At 38.4% G+C, this 16,534-nt stretch overlaps 1 protein-coding gene across 1 annotated transcript; it reads right to left on the bottom strand.

Annotated features, from left to right (window-relative positions):
- Positions 1–11,396: 11,396 nt before the first annotated feature.
- GYPC (glycophorin C (Gerbich blood group)) lies at positions 11,397–16,327 on the bottom strand. The gene is made up of 3 exons (XM_075710408.1): positions 16,306–16,327; positions 14,185–14,235; positions 11,397–11,593 (listed from the first exon to the last, which is right to left on the bottom strand). The coding sequence occupies exons 1-3, from the start codon at positions 16,325–16,327 to the stop codon at positions 11,397–11,399; spliced, it is 270 nt and encodes an 89-aa protein (XP_075566523.1).
- Positions 16,328–16,534: the final 207 nt, after the last annotated feature.

The following is a 16,534-nucleotide window of genomic DNA, read 5'->3' as shown; positions in this document are numbered from 1 at the left end:
TACACACCTGGGGATACAAATAATTTGCTGATTTTGTTCCTACTGGTGTTAATGGGTATAGTGGTGCAAAGCTTAACATTCTCTGTATGGGCTTAGCAAAAGACCTTAAGCAGTACGATTTGTATTGCTCTGTTGTCTTGTTAGCTGGAATATGAAATTCTGTAGTTTGCAAGGTTGTTTCAGTGAGGTGCTGTGCCACCAGGGTATGTCGTTCAGAGTGAACATGTGAGGGGTATTGCTGTTTCACTCACCAACCACAAGAACCTAGAAAACACAGGCAGAAACATACAGGCAGAGACTGTCCATCTCACAAGGTATAGATGTCTTTTTTTTCCACTTTTTTATATACAGGTGTTGCCTGTAGGTAGAAATACTATTTGGATTAGACTAGTTTAGCAGCTACAGCAGTCATTGACATGACAACTGAACGGGCATGTAAATGTTCTGCATCCCCACAGCTGTGTATACTCTTCTGGAGCAGAAGGCTACGTATCTTTGGAGGGATAGTTTTATTTTACTCCTATCAGGAATTTCACCAGCTAAATTATACTGCTGTTAAAAACAAAACCAAAACCAAAACCCCACCACTTTAATAAAGTCCCAGTGCAAATCTGGGCACACCCAGAGGCCTTGCTCATAGAACTAATGGAGTACCTCATTCCTGCTTTCCCAGTTCATTGTAGACTCAGTTGCCTTTTTGGCTAGGAATGCCAACTTGGCCAAGTCACCCTGGATATCTCACCTCATAGATTTCTTGGGCTGGCTGATTGCTTTTGACTTTGATTTCTTTACAGACTTCCCCCATTCCAGTGTCCTTAACTGGAAGGACATGGGAAATCAGAACAATCCCAATTAGCTGAAAGTCAGTAGATCTTATGGCCCCAAGCGTTTACCACCTGATCCCTTTAGAATGTTGTTCACCTTGGCAAAAGGCCTTATCTCCTGAGCTCTGCAGTACTGACAAGGCATGTCAATTGCTTTTAACTAATAGTGGATTTTTCATATGGGAAATACATTTAATAGGAGTGCTTGCTCCTTGTTACTCCAGAAACCACTAGAAAAATAAGCCAACACTTAACTATTTCATCATTAATTTTCTGCAAATGGATACTTCAAATACTCATTCTGTTCTTTATAATTCTCAGGAAATGCATCATTTTTATTCTGACGGTCTTTGCTAAGCAAATAAACTGTAATGGGCAAATATAACTACTCTTTTGGGGAAGTAATTTTTCTGTTCTTTAACTCATAGAAGGCTTGTGGTGCCCCTATAGTGTCTGTAAGATACTGTGCAGCTGAAGGGAGCCTCCTAAAAATTATTTTCTAGCTGTAATGGGATAAAATATTCATACCAATTTGTTGTATGGGCAGAGAGAACTAAAATTTGTGTTTCATTGAAAAGGGATAATCGCTGAGTATATATCATGATCTAGTGGACCAAGACATGCAGGAAGTAATTTGTATTTTTTATAAGCTATCCCAATGCATGCTTATACCAATACACTTCTTGAGTATGAAGTGTTCCTGACCAACCAAGTATGCGAGAGAGACACCAGTCTCAGCTAGAAGCTTTTAGTTCCTTAGCTAAATCTGGAGAAGCTTCTGCTTTTAGGTGTAACAGTCACAGTTTCAGTTCTCTTTATGACCAATGGCTTTTAAGGTATCAGCAAGTATAACTGCAGAAGAAGTCTTCACCTTTGTGGAAGACAACAGAGCACCAAACTTGTTATTGTTAGGAATCATTGAGCTTTACCTGAGATACAGGAGACTTGTGGTTTACTTGCAGAATCCAAAGGGTTTTCTGGTTTTCTTCATAACCATCTTCAGTTAGGAAACCAAAGTCAGCTTTGACGATGCCAACTAAAATGAAATGAGCATCCCACAAACCTACTACTAGCAACAGAATGTACTGTAACCCAACTGCATCCTTATGCAGTCTTGCACTGATAGATGATGCTATAGTTTCCTCAGCCTTTCTGGAAGAATATTGACTGAGAGTTAAGACTGAAGAAATACAGACTTAAACTTGTACTCACAGTAACAAGGTGGAGAAGGCAGTGTTGGAAAATGTTGGAATATTGTTACCAAATGAAAACCAAAGACATTATAAATAATCCAGCCACCAAGCTAGGAAACATGAAATTGCTACTCAATCCTTAACTGGTTTAGTGGTGGACTTTGTAATGTTAGGTTAATGGTTGGACTGGATGATCTTAAAGGTCTTTTCAAACCTAAATGATTCTATGATTCTATGTTCTGATACTCAGGATAGTGACTACGGAGATACATATGTTAAATATACAACTTTAAGAAACTGCACTGCATTTTCTCAGGGGTTTAATTTTCCATAATAATACCAATAAAACAAAACAGAGCCCTTGGAAGGTATGAAGTCCTGCCTGGACTCAGAGCTAGGCAATGAATGATTGTATGTATTTTCCCAGCTCCACCTTAACCTGATGCATGTAGAGAGAGGGGGCAAGACCTAGGAAGACACTGCAAAGGAAAAATGATTATTAGATAAAATAACACAAACGCATTCCACAAACGTTTATGCAGAGGAAAGATGAAACAAAAATACTACTTTGCCTTTGTCCAATGTTAACAAGTTTTACTATGCAGAACAGAACTGTTGGAAAATAAAGTTTTAGTGAATAATGACCTCTTATTCATCTGTTTGATTAAAAATGCTTTTTTATCGTACTGATTATTTATTGACCCTTTATTGCAGAAAGGATACAATTATGAGGAGTTAAGAGGTGACTTTTTTTCAAAAATAATTCAACTTTGGCTGGGAAATTGGTTTATAGAAAAGGTATTGTTTGGTCCATTTCAGAACAATATTCTGGTAATGCTTTCTTTGAAATCTTCAATGTCCCCCTGCTTTGTGTAGGGAGGCTGACCTTCCTTGGGAATATGACCTTCATTCACGACTATGCCGTTAGCTTACTTACCAAAATGCCACAGTTTTTTGGGGTTTGACAAACCTGTTAAGTTATAATTTTTTTTGTGTGGAACAAAACCCCCTGCAATCAAACCAACAACAATCTCCTCCCTCTCCTGAAGACTGGATCTATGAAAAGGTCAGCCAGAACCTAACATGAAACTTCCTGATCCTGCAGCAGGAGAGGTCAAAAACTGGACTGGAGGCCTGGGGCAAAATGAAAAAACGGGACAGGCTTTCAAAATACATGTAACGTACCTCCAAGTGGGACAGTGGGTAAGCTGACTTGGTAGGTCAGATAAGGTTTAAAATAATCTGATCCTAAACTATTTGCTCTTCTCCCTGGGCCTGTAATACATTTTTCATTGCAGTCAAGGAAGCTGCAGAGGTAAGAGATCTGGTTAAACTTAAACACAGGTGCCAGGTATTTTTTGGGGGGAAAAAGGGGAGAGGTATTGAATGCGAAGACTAAGAAAAATAATTCTTTGGGGGCTGGGCAGAATTCTCTATGACTAATTCTTTTGGTTTAACTTTTGACAAGTGTTCAGCACCTTGCTGTTCAGGGGAACCAGCTTGTACCTGATTCTGCACCATGCCTTCCATTTTTCATTCTGCTTTCTTACATCCCAGTGTCAGAAGCATCACTCATGTCATGCAAGAAGAAAGACTGAGAGAGTCTTGTGCTCCCTTCATGGAACAACGGTCTTTATCCCTTTACTAGAAAACTGAGAGATGTAATAATCTCTCTGATTTTTCCACTTCTGTTCTGGTAGGTAAGTTGTGCTGCTGCTGAACAGAAGGGAATGGAGATATTTCAGCTCTATAGAAGAATTTCTAAGCACAAGGCTGTATTTATGCATAACATTGCAGGAATATTAGAAAAGGTATGGAGAGCCCTGAGGGTCACACATGCATTTGTGAAACAAAAATTTATGAATGGAGAGGAAAGCAGAAATTGACAGTAAAGAATGGCAGAAAATGTAATTTAATCAAAGCGCAGTATGAAATCTTATTTGAGTTAAATATGACTTACAGTGGGCTTTATTAAAATGCTATTGATCACTCCATTAGGTGTTAGAATGAATAAAGATGATTGTTCCAAATAACCAAGAATGTGGTGTTGAGTTGCATTTTATCAGCATATCCATATGTCACACTGAGAAGGGCTTTCAAGTGAATCTGCTAGCAATCCCTCTGGGAGACTAAATTCTTTCTTTCCAAGATACTGGAAACTGAGTGATCGCTCAGGTCTTCCTGGTCATTAGCCAAACATCAGAAATTAGGAAACCTCTCTATGTGCAGCCCTAGCAAGGCTGGCTGCAAAAGGTTTAGGTGTTACACCTTTTTTTTTTTAAGCTGAAATAGAAATGTTAATTAAAATTTTTGCTGGGAAGCAGGTTCATTACTGCAAGGACTGGACCCTTTTCTTTCTCAGTGTAGTCAAAATATCCGGTACTGAGGCTTTAGGTCCAGCACCAATGATAGAAGAGATGTGAAGCGAATCATATGTATAAGATGTTGCTATGTGATGGCACATACTGCTGAAAACTCTTATTTCCATGTACTTCCCGTTTTTGGTATTTTTTTTCCTTTTTTCCTCTTTGCTTCTGCTGTAAGCCTGTCAACTACTGGTCATCCATAAAGTATGAATTTGGTCCCAACAGACTCATGTGGCACTTCGGGACATGGTTTAGTCTAGTCTACCCTTGATTGGTTTAGAGTAGACTTGGTAGTGTAGGTTAATGGTTGGACTGGATGATCTTAAAGGTCTTTTCCAACCTAAACGATTCTATGATTCTATGATTATTTCTTGGCAAACAGCCTATGGCAAATCTCCATGCAATTCCATGCTATGTAGTGCCACTGGTAACAGTACAAGCCATCACAGATTTGGGCTGCTGAAGCACCTCCAACAACACTGAATCCCATTATCAGAAGTGTTATGAAGTCAAGGTCAAATTTCCATAATGTGCTCGTTAATAATTGAGGATCCAGTGCCTAGTCTTCAGTAGTCTTACCTCTCTGCTTGTCATCCCAACAAGAACATTGTCCCTGAACCGTTAGGCTATTGCTGGCCTCCTAATGGTCCTATGCATCAAAGTCCTATAGCACATGAAAGGCCCATTGGAAGAGCTGTTCTTACCACAGCTTCTCCACTTACAGGTATTAAAACTTAGATGACCCACTGTCCTCGTACCCTCCAGGTTTTCATCATTTTGAGGCATCATTTTGACCCAATATCATATCACTTAAAGACCTATTTTTTTTTCCACTGACAGCAATGATCTTTGAAAAAAGAGGTGGCAAAGGCAAGATTACAATACATATTACACTAGGCATAATTCTGATTATTCTTTAACTAGGGATATATTAAGATAAAAGAAATTGTATGAAAAGCATGAAGAAGAAAGCAGAAGTATTCATGTTTGGTAGCAGTTGGGTGGAAGGCAGGCCGCTCATCAGTAAATACCCATTAGATGTTTATAAGCCTGCCTAGAATTTTTAAGAATACTGTGAATTAGATAACAGTGTACATGTCCACACTGGCATCCACAGGATAATATTCCTTCAGAGAGAATTATTGTTCGATTTCTTATTTGAAGTTTGACGACTGCTTAGATCTGTCAAAACCTTCTCTTGCTTTTTTAATGCAAACACCAGCAGTATATCTTTTAGGGTTTGCATGTTCTATTAAGAAAAATTCTAGCCTACTATTCCTTTTTGATCTATGTTCTTATGAAAACAACAAAATTGGCAATTCTCAAAGTTCATGGTATTTTAAAAGAGAACAAAAATATGAGAACAGTTTTTTAAATGCTGAAAATGACAACTTTAATTATAAAGTTATTTGTTTCTTCATATTTTAGCTCCCCCCACCCCCCCAGTTCAAAATATAGTAGATTTACACCAGCAGTGTATTAATAGCTTTGGTAAATACAAACATTATAGTCAGCTTTAAAATACAATCAGCAGTAAGCTTTGAATGCTCTGTGTTCTCTATTCTTGTCACAGCAATGCTGCAATTCAAATAGACTTTAATAAAACATATCAGACACTTTCCATCATACATACAGTTTGAAACAACAGAAAAATGGTGTGAAGGTACGAGGTTATGCTGAAAGATCAGCCCTTATAAAGATTTCTATTTTAATTTAGTGTGTTTCTTTCTGACATGAGTGGGAATAAAATTTTTTGCAGAAAGGATAAATACAGTCAGTGACATTCTTGTCCCTCTGAATTCAGTGGGATTTTATCCCACCACACAAGGAACAGTCACGTAGAATAAGGATTCCTATTTCCAGTCACTGACAATATTACCTTCTTGAACTCTACAACTACAAACATTTCATTTCTTTGTAATATGGTTGAAATTCTTACTCACCATATATGTTTTTCTTTGATATCTTTAGCTTCCTTTATTAACTACCTGAATTTTCAGACATCAGATGTGTGTTCACTGCTTGTTAAGGGGTTCTTTAGTTTTCTGTCTTATATGAACTGCTGCTGTGAAGCTTCTGCATTTTCTAAACACACAAAGCTTTCTTATGTGAAGAACTGACAGATTTTAGAAAATGCAATAAACAGCTCTTCATGCATTTAACATGAGTACTCTTTTGGTGTGTATTTACCAACATTTTTTGATTGGACTGGCACATGTGAGGAATTCAAACACCTCATATAATTCAAAGAAATTTGTTGTCAGTAGTTATCTTCAGCAAATACACTTTTATTTCTCCAAATGACAATATCTATTTTGTTTGATGAAAAACTGCTCTCCATCTCTATTGGCATCTAATTACCTTCTCCCCCTCTGTACCTTTTTACTGATTTACATCTTGTCTTAGCATTTCCTGTATTCTGTGAGGAATCCTTGCAGGCTGTAGCTAGTGCTGCCATCCTACTCATCCTGCAGCTATAAATGTTTCAGCACCTTGTCTGCATTCCTTGTTGAAAGGGAACAGTCTTTTTCATTTTCCTGTCCTGGTGTTCCCCCAGTGATCCCTAGATTTGATTTAAGATAAAGATTGATGTCAGTGTTCTCAGGGATCCTATGCTACTGTTTTTCATAGCCCCCCAAAGTGATTTGGTCCTGTTGTTCTAAAAAGGAAAAAAATATATACATAGTTATCTAGACTAGTGGCTGATTAAATACTCCTTGGGACTGCAAGAATGGGCAACAGCACATTGGACCTCAGGAAAACCTGGAATGATAGAGGCCAAGCCCCAGAAAGAAATGTGTACCAGGTCCAGTAATGGGTGGCCAGATACACATTTGGAACTGACTGCTTTTGGACAGAATTACTCTGCTGAGCGGTAATGCTACAGAGGCTGACACGGGCAAGCAGTCATTTTTTTGCAGAGGACTGTACAGGTACCCTCCAGAAATTAGAAAAAATTGAGTTCCAGATGTTAAGGCAGAATAGTAGAATATTGAAACTGTGAAGCCTGTTTTCAAAGCTTGATGAGCAGAGATGGTTTAAAAGAAGATTTGTTTCCTTTTGCAAAAAATGATCTCTTTTTCAGGGAGAGAATTTGAAAGCTCCATGGACCTACTCTTAAAACTCACCAAAGTAATCAGAAATATTATGTTTAACTTGTCATTTCCATATATCCTTAAAAAATATCTTGTGTTCCTACAAGATCATATTCATCCTCTCTCTTCCAACTCCAGCAAATATTGTTCATTTTGATGCACAGCTTTCCTGTACATCGTTGAAAATTACTTATGCTTCTAAACATGGGCCAGTGGCTTTCTGTGCAAAGTGGGGTTCAACAAGCTTTCACAGGGCATTAAGTCATCAGGACAAAACTGAGTTTCTTGAGGGATCGTCATTCTGCTCCCTTGTTTAGTGAACACTAGAGATTTATAGCACTAAACTAACTGGAGAGTTTGCAATACTATTTTTAGACTTGTTTTCTGTGAAAATGTAGCATATGTGATTACTCTGTAAATCAGTCTCAGGTCAGGTTGGTCAGGTTTGATCAAATTTGACACAGAATTGGAAGTCCAAAGCTAAAATCTTTGTGAAAATTGGCTGGCAGGGAGGGACAAAGTATTTTCACTGATAAAAATAAATAAATAAATACATGAATAAATGGCCAATCCTTTGCCATAGGGAAGGCAGTAGAGATCCAGATGGGAGCCTGGGGAGATGGGGCACCAGAGAGCTGCAGGACAACAGGCCACAGCAGTGGAGGGACCTGGGATAAAAGTATGTGGGTGAAAAAGAAACTGTTTCCTTAATTAGCCTATTCAGGAAGCAAACTGTAAAAATCATTTAATCATCAGTGATGAAAAGCTAGGGCTGCCAACTGAGTTGTCTCAGCATCGTACATAATGTTTGTATTAGCACAGCATGTTGCTTACAGAAGGATGTTTTGCTAATTAGTCCTAAAAGTTTTAGGAAGTTTCTAATGCACTCTTTTTACAACTAAATTGAATGACTCAATACAGTAGAGTTATTGTATGAGTAAAAAATAGCAGGATCAGGCTGCTAGAGTCTGCCATTCATCAGATGTCATGAGCTTTCTTCATTACAAAGAAAAATTTGTCCTGAAAAAACAAATAAAGAGAAAATCTCCACAAACCATCTCTTCTCTCTGTTCAGTGCGCTTGAGTCATTTCTAAATACTCAAAGCCCTGGAACCCAAAAGGACACTGTAAAAAAAAAAAAAAAAACAACAACCCACTAACTGAAACCCTAGCTCTTGCCACAGTCACTGCTCTGCAAAAATTTGAAGTGGCTCATTACCTGTAGGGAAGCTGTTGCTGTACTCTTGGACTGTCGGTTTAGATGAATAGGGAAAATGGGATAAAGAGATTTAATTAAACTCCTAAGAAAGGATATAGTCAAAGACCAGTAGTTGCATTCAGTTCAGATTTAGGGGAGGCAATGACACAAAGTCTGGTGTTGACTGAACTGGTAAGAATTGGCTGAGCCCCACTGAACTTGTACCACCAGAAAATCTGGCCTCTATAGTTCCAACGTGGACAGCTAGTCTGTCTCAGTCCATCTCATAATTAAAAAACTCACACACACACCAAAAGAGACACTAATTCAGGTTCTCCTGTGTATCGGGTATGACACACTTGTCTAATTATAATCAGCAGGCTCAAGTTGCAAAAAACAGAATTTCATGACTGGGGAGGGAGGCAGGAATTTATTCCCCATCTCCCTCACACCTTCCTCTAAAGTCAGTTTTCTTTAACAGCCAAACTTACATTACATGGTTCTGAGTATATGAAAGAGGACAAAAGGCTGGTAGTCCTCTATAGGTCCTACCAGCACCTGGAGGAGGAAAGTTTTTTGGTGTTTCCACGCCTTGTGTGGGAGATGCGGCAGAGCTCAAGACACTGTTTACCCTCTCCTCAAAGGAAATGTTAACATTTTTATTGAACTGGAGGGTCAGGGGTCTTCAGTTTTACAAACTCAGTCTTACCGCTAAGATTAGTGAATTTCTCCAACACTTGCCCTAGAAAAATAAAACCAGATTGCTTTTTCAAAAGTAGTAAAAAGATTAAAATAGTGATGCATCTTAGAAGGAAACAGTCAGGTGCATAATATCAAAATATTTGAGCTCTGCTAGTGCTGGGTTTTGTGCATTTTATACTCCACTAGCCACAGAATACAATGTGGTTATGCAATGGTATGTTACAAAAAATATCTTAAGCATTTAGTAAAATTGGCATAATTTTTATATTCTTTGGTTAAAATGTAAACACGCGGGGATTTAAGATTCAAAATCAAAGCTACTGGGATTCTAAGAATAATTCAGAGTCCATCTCCTTCAGGTACTGAGAAAAGACTGAGATTGTGATTGAAAAGACAAAAATATCCCATTTCTTCACTTGGGTCCTCAGAGTCTTTTCTTGTTCAGATCTGACTTCTCTTACAGCATTTTTGTGGCCAGTGTTGATAATGAATACTGGAGTCCAGGAGCTTTCCAAGCTTTGGTGCCAAGAAGTGAGCACAAGTGATCAGCAACAATGTCTTGAAAGCACAGCTGTAGATGACTTCATATATATGTATACAGATATATAAATCAAAACACAGGAAAAAACATATCGAGTTGAGCAGAGCTCATCAGTGTCTTATTTGTTATTGTGTATTTCTCCCCCTCTATTTTCAGCAGTCCAGAGCACCATTGCAGCTGGGGATGAACAGGTGCAGAGAACAATTACCCTATTTTCAGAGCTAATTGTGGGCTTCAATTAGGAAGCCAACTTACTGGGGTAAAGAAACTCATCACCATTGATTCTTAGGCAAGGAATAAGATCTTTTCATGTGACCCACCATGACTAATCTATTTATTTATAATAAAGCATCGACGATCGACGTAATTCTCTTACCTAGCACAATGCAAAGGCTATACAGAAGCCATAGAGAGGGATACATCAATATAAGTCAGATGAGCAAGCTTCTTTATAGTGGCAGTCTTATGGTTGCATTTGTAAAAGATTTATGAGTATCTGCACCAGAACTGAATTCCTCTCCCTGCAAAAATCCAAAATCCTGCTGGTGGGCATTCAAGAGAATTTTCCAATGCAAAATAAATAAATAAATACTCAGGCAAAAATATCTTACATGAAAAAATCTAGCTGAGCTTCATTGTTTCAAAAGGCCTGCTCAAACCAAGATGTTTTACCTTTTAATATCTACCTATTTATGCATGCATGCAGGGAACCTACCAACTAATTGGAATCATATTTGTAAGTCTACCGACTATTATATACTACTTTGTAAATTCCAACATTTTGCAGTTCTCAAGCTGCCATGCAGAGCAAGTTAGAAATAAATCCTTCATTCTTACATTTCCCATGTTTTCCAACAGTTTTATTTCTTTGAAGTGTCTTTGACTTTTATATATAAAAAATTTAAAAAAAAAAAAATCCCAATCTAAATCCCCAGACAAACAAAACACTCCCCTGTGCCAGCAAAATTGCACATTTAAGGGGAGGGGAGAGATATCTGGGCTACAAAGCTATTTTTGTTCCAGCTACATCAGCTTTATCTAGTTTAATGTTTGTTCTGTGACCACCTAAAATTCAATTTCAGGTAGTTCTGTATCATATCAACATAGGATGCATCATTAACTCTAGGAGGATACTTTTCATTGGCATCTGCTATTTTCACCAAATGTCAAGGCTTGACATTTGCTATCTTTATCTGGTTTTGGTGTATCACTCATACTGAGATTTTGTTTCTTCTCATCTGATATTGATTTCAACTGTGACCAGCTGTGTTGCTAATAAAATCAACAGGCAAGTATCTGGCATTTAGTTCTTCACCGGCAGAGGAAAAGAAACAACCCAGTGACAAAAAAAGTAAAGACATACTTTTCAATTAGGATGCTTGCCTGTATCCTCATACTATTCACCTCTTAGTGCTTTTGCTGATGTAGCATTTCTGATTGATTCCTTTGGGGAAGTCTCCATGGAAATCCTTGCCTCTCAAATGAAATATTCCTTTTTGCTCTCATCCACTGCTTCCTGGATAGTGGGGTCATTTTTCAAAGCAGCATCTGCACTTTCGGCAAACTCAGTTCCTTTTGCCTCGTTGGTGTGGTAGGTACCCTTATGCCTGTACAGGTACCGGATCATCACCACCAGCAGGCAAATGAGGACAAATATCACTGCAGCAATCACACCTAGAGGAAAGAGACCAGTTAAATGTATTGTCAGTTACAAAATACAAGCAGTATCTCACAGCCAGGCATCACAACTTGAATTACTTGATAGGGAAAAATCCACGTATTATAAGATGTTCGCATGTTGCAGAAGCCAGGGTCAGAACAGAATCTTACACTGCAAAAAACAAGATGGGATATAGATACTGCAGGAATGCAGGTCAAAGTCCCACTAGCTTTCTTTCAAATCAGTGGCTTGATTTTGTTGACCTCATTGGAGCTAAAAGTTCATTACAAAATGAGGAGAAATAAGAGAATGTAAAGGAAAACCAATAGGTTTCTTTCATCCTTCTGGTAACATATACCCAGGGGAGTTTGCAGGCAATCTGACCCTGCCTCCATCTGTGTACTCAATTTCAGGAGTACAGGGTGCTGAATATTTCTTAGGAGACATTCAACAAATAGCAGGAGCCATGTGACTGCAGTACTGCTCTGTATTTGCAAGCTGCCATTTCATGCTGTGTTCTAATTAAGAAAGTCTGATTGTAATGAATGTGGAAGTGACACCTGGGAGGAGGAAGGGATTCTGGGTAGGTCTTTCCTGTCTCCTGGACTAAGGCTAATTACTAGCAATGTGTTGACCGACAAAAATTTCCATAGGTAACCCAAATGTGCATAGGACTAAATGGAGAATGGAAGCACTCCTAGTAAAGGAAAGTGAATTCAAGTTCCAGGGATGGTTCTACAGAGAACACAGTGTGTCCTTGCTTCCCAGAGCCCTTTCCTTTTTTTCCTTTTCTACAGTGGAAGGTAGAAGTCCATAAAAGAGAGACACCCTGACAAGTCCATTGTTAAAAGATTACAAGCCCCCCTTGCAAAAAATTACAAGTATCCCCTTCCCTCCAGAAGAAATTGTTCACTTAAGAATCCTGAAAAAAAAATGAAGTATTTTAAAGTTTTTTCAACTTATGTGATTTTTGTTTTTTCTAACACTTTTTGGATACAACTGGGATGTGCTTATAAACTCTTTAGCTGTGACTCTGCACAAGTACATGATACTGGGATGATTCTATATTCACATGATTCCAGGAGTAAACCATACATTAAAGAAATACAAAATAAAAAGCACCTGAACAAGACATTCCTAGGAAAATCCCATATGTAGAGTGTGAAGCTGCTGTGAGGATGAAATAGGTAGGAATTAATCTGACTCATAGGCATCTACAGGTCAGGAGGCTCCATCTGTGTTACTCCCCTTGGTCTTTCTGCAACATTGGACACTTTTAAGATTCATCTGGACAGGGTGCTGGGCCATCTTGTCCAGACCGTGCTTTTGCCAAGAAGGTGCCAGGTGGATCACCAGGTGATCCTTGAGATCCCTTCCAACCTGGTTATGATTCTATGATTCCTCTATCTTCAGTGGCTGGTCTGTGTGTGAGTGATTCCTCTCCTAGAACTGAATTCCTACATTTGGTCAGATGAATCGCTCCCTGGAAATGCCAACTATTCTGCAGAGAAAATGAGGGGTATGTAGACACTATCTCTCTTCTGTCCCTTGTGTTCAAGATATGTGGCAGGAGTGGGTATCTCCAAAGCTTTAGATTTATCAACATCAGTAAACTGAGTGGGGATACCCTATTGGCATGAAAACAGGGGAATGGACAGAACATTAGCAGGATAAATAAAAATGATAACTCTGTCTTAAAAAATATGCCTGCAATGTTATTCTGCAGATTTTATGGTGCCTGGTTCTGGAAAGTGAAGTTACTGTTAGCAGAAATGAAATTGCTTATACAAAGAACTTCAGGTTTACAAGAATATTATAGTTGCAGTGGGGGCTTCATCAGTTTTTAGGACCTCACTGGTATCCCTTGACACAAGAGGTTCTAATAGGCTTTGGATGTAGCACAATATTAATAAGCCTAAGGGTCTAAGTACAAATCAATTTACCTGCTACTTGTTCATGGAAAGCTCAAATTAAAGTTACGGGAGATGGGACCTGAGGGAAATATAGCAGAACCTCACCAATTTGCACTAATGATTGGTATACCCCCTTGTGAATGACTGAAATTAGTGCGTTAGCATGGAAATGAACAAACACAATGAAAATAAAAAGACAGGTTCTCTCCATGAACACAGCTTTGCTCATTTATTCTGACAACTGTATTTAGTTTAAATGCATGGGAGAGCTCTAATGGAACACAAGGAAATGCACCGTGGTATATTCTGTAAAAATAAAGGGTCAGCTGGTATGAGCTAGCATGTCTCAAATCAAAGGTGCTACACCAGTTTTGTATTAAATGACAATCTTGGCCCAGTGAATAATGAAGAATATCAGAGGTTGACTTTGCTGCTGGACCTTTAGGCATTTTGTCTTAAAATGAGGAAATGGATGGGGGTGGTACTGCTCCCTATATGGTTTATGCTCATTATCTCATCTCGTTATCTTGCCAATAGCCTCTCTGGGACCAGATTTCCCACTGGCCTAATTAACTCTAATTGTGCCGCTCCTGTTGTCTTGTCAGCAAAGTCGGGGTTTTGCAAAATGCAACCCATCAACCAACCCTCTGCTTTAATTCTAATGGTGCTGCTTAGTACAATCTGCTATTTACCTCCAATAACGGCCACATCTGCTCCAGCTGTGGGGCTCTCGATGTCTTCATCTATAAACAGATTAGAACATACAAAAGTTAATTAAAGAAAAAGGAATTGGATCATATGTAACAGCAATGACTGTACTGGTGGTGCTGTATTATTTTAACCTCTGAAACTCAGAGCTTAAACAAGATATCTCGTTAGCAAAGGACATTTATGAAAAATCTCATTAGAATTAGCTGTACTGTAACAGTTTTCTGTCACCATAACACTGCAAAATAAATAGCTAACACATTATGCAAACTGTCATGGCCCTCAGGGAAACACCTACTGTTTATTATGAGCACTTACCTGTAACATCCTCCAGTGAATGATTAAATTAAGAGCATTCAGGTACTGTGATTACTCTCAGAAAGGCAGTTTTGGGGAAAAAACGTTGATGCCTATTTATTTTCCCATTTATGGCTCTTCAGAGTATGGTCTGGGTCTTGATTTGATGCAAATTAATCTGGCTCTATTGATTTCAATTAGTATTTATTTATCTGCAATATCTTGGTTTTAATATTAGCATTTTTTTTCTTTTAAACCTGCATTTGGAATCAAGGCAAGCTCGTTATGTGTGTGGTATAAAACACAGTTGTCACTTAGAGTAAATCTGAATTTGGCGCTGATAAATCAAATTATGTTCTTTACTTGATTATAATTTATAACAAAATAGAACTTTGCAATTTAAAAGCAAAAGAGAAATACCTGACCATGTCTTTTTAAGAAGAAAGAAATTGGTCTGAAAAGTTCTAAGCTGCTGAAACAGCAGTTACAATTTGAATTACATTTTTATCTTAATTATAACACTTACTAAAAATATCTGAAACAACTAATGAATAGCCAAAGTCTTTTAAAGGGGAGAGGGAAAAAAATCCTAAAAAACAGTGAGCATTTTTCTCTCCTTATTACCTGAACAGACCTGAAGTGAAAGTAAATTCATATAAACAAACATTTCTTCACTAGTTTCTCTGTAGTTGATCAGGGTACAATTTTCATCTTGTTTTCTGCTCATTTCATGCCGTTGGTATCAGCCCACTTAGTCCTGAACTATGTGGATGTCTGAGAAGGTGATGAACTCCTGGGGTTTTTCCATGCTAGGTTTATGACAGGACACTCTTTCTTTGTTTAGTATTCTACTATTTATACAATTCTAAATGATATTGTTTTCTGAATAAGGCAAATACCTTTATGTGAGGTCTTTTTATTTCGCTTTGGTAAATACAGTGGATAGAAAAAGGTAAGGTAAAAGGTAAAAAAAGGTAAAAAGGCTAATTCCAAACCCTTCTATAAATTCAACAGTGGCACTATGGCTGATATCAGGCTCTCTTTTTGCTAAATCTGTGATAGATGATGCAAGGATAAGACACTATCAGCACCTTTCTCCTTATTCATGTCTAGTGCCTTATATCAAATTGCAGTAAACAGAGGAGAGCTGAGATTTAAAGGTTCCCTCTCTTCGCAAACATGGGAGATGCTTTTTCTGGAAAGTAGGAGTCCTTTCCTCTCACGCAGAGATCCTTCCCATATTTTCTTCCAGCTATACACTGATGGAAAGATTGAGCACGCCTTGTGTAATTTAAAAACTCTAATTATGTCTATGTCCATTCAAAACCTGTGTGCCTCAGAAGAGATTAAATGCTCAAGGTCAAGCTGTTCTGTATTTCTTTACACACCAAATATATGCTGCATGCCAAAAAAGCAGACTCCTCTACAGCAATCAAATACTTGAAGGTGTGAATTCTAAAGTGCTTCCCTAGCCACACAGCTTGCTTCCAAACATTAATTCCAGATCAAATCATTATCCCTTTAATTATAAAAAGCTATGCGAGTAACTCTCTGCTCTTTCCTGTTGTTCCCAGGTGCCTCTCAGATTCAGATAACAAGCAGGTGCCTTATCTCTAGTACTTGCTACCAAAGTGCTTTTTGATAATGGATTACAGTATCATCACTTTGCAGAAAAGTTTTCATTTCCATACTGTACTTTCTAAGTTTTCAGAAGAATGCTGGATCCATTGAGCTACTGTGCAGTCAGTACTGATCTGTTAAGCTGACAATGCTGTGCCATTCAACAACCCGCTAACACCGTGACGTACCTTCAGTCACCACAGTTCCCATTTTACTGCAAGCACGAGAGTTTGACTTCTCTGTTGTGTGTCAGCTTTTTACCACAGCAGGTGCTTGTTGTCCTCTCAGATGGCCTTTTGCTGCATCATCTGGAGTTCCAGGACACTGCAGCTACCACCAATGACCAGAAGTTTCCAGGGTCTGCTCCCCAGATCATTTTCAGAGCAAGGATGATGGAGGCGAGAGAGGGACCCTCAA

The sequence above is a fragment of the Pelecanus crispus genome, chromosome 5 (genome assembly GCF_030463565.1).
Source record: "Pelecanus crispus isolate bPelCri1 chromosome 5, bPelCri1.pri, whole genome shotgun sequence".
NCBI classification, from domain to species: domain Eukaryota; kingdom Metazoa; phylum Chordata; class Aves; order Pelecaniformes; family Pelecanidae; genus Pelecanus; species Pelecanus crispus.
Note: the sequence above shows the minus strand (reverse complement) of the source record. Positions and strands in the feature narration are given on the sequence as shown.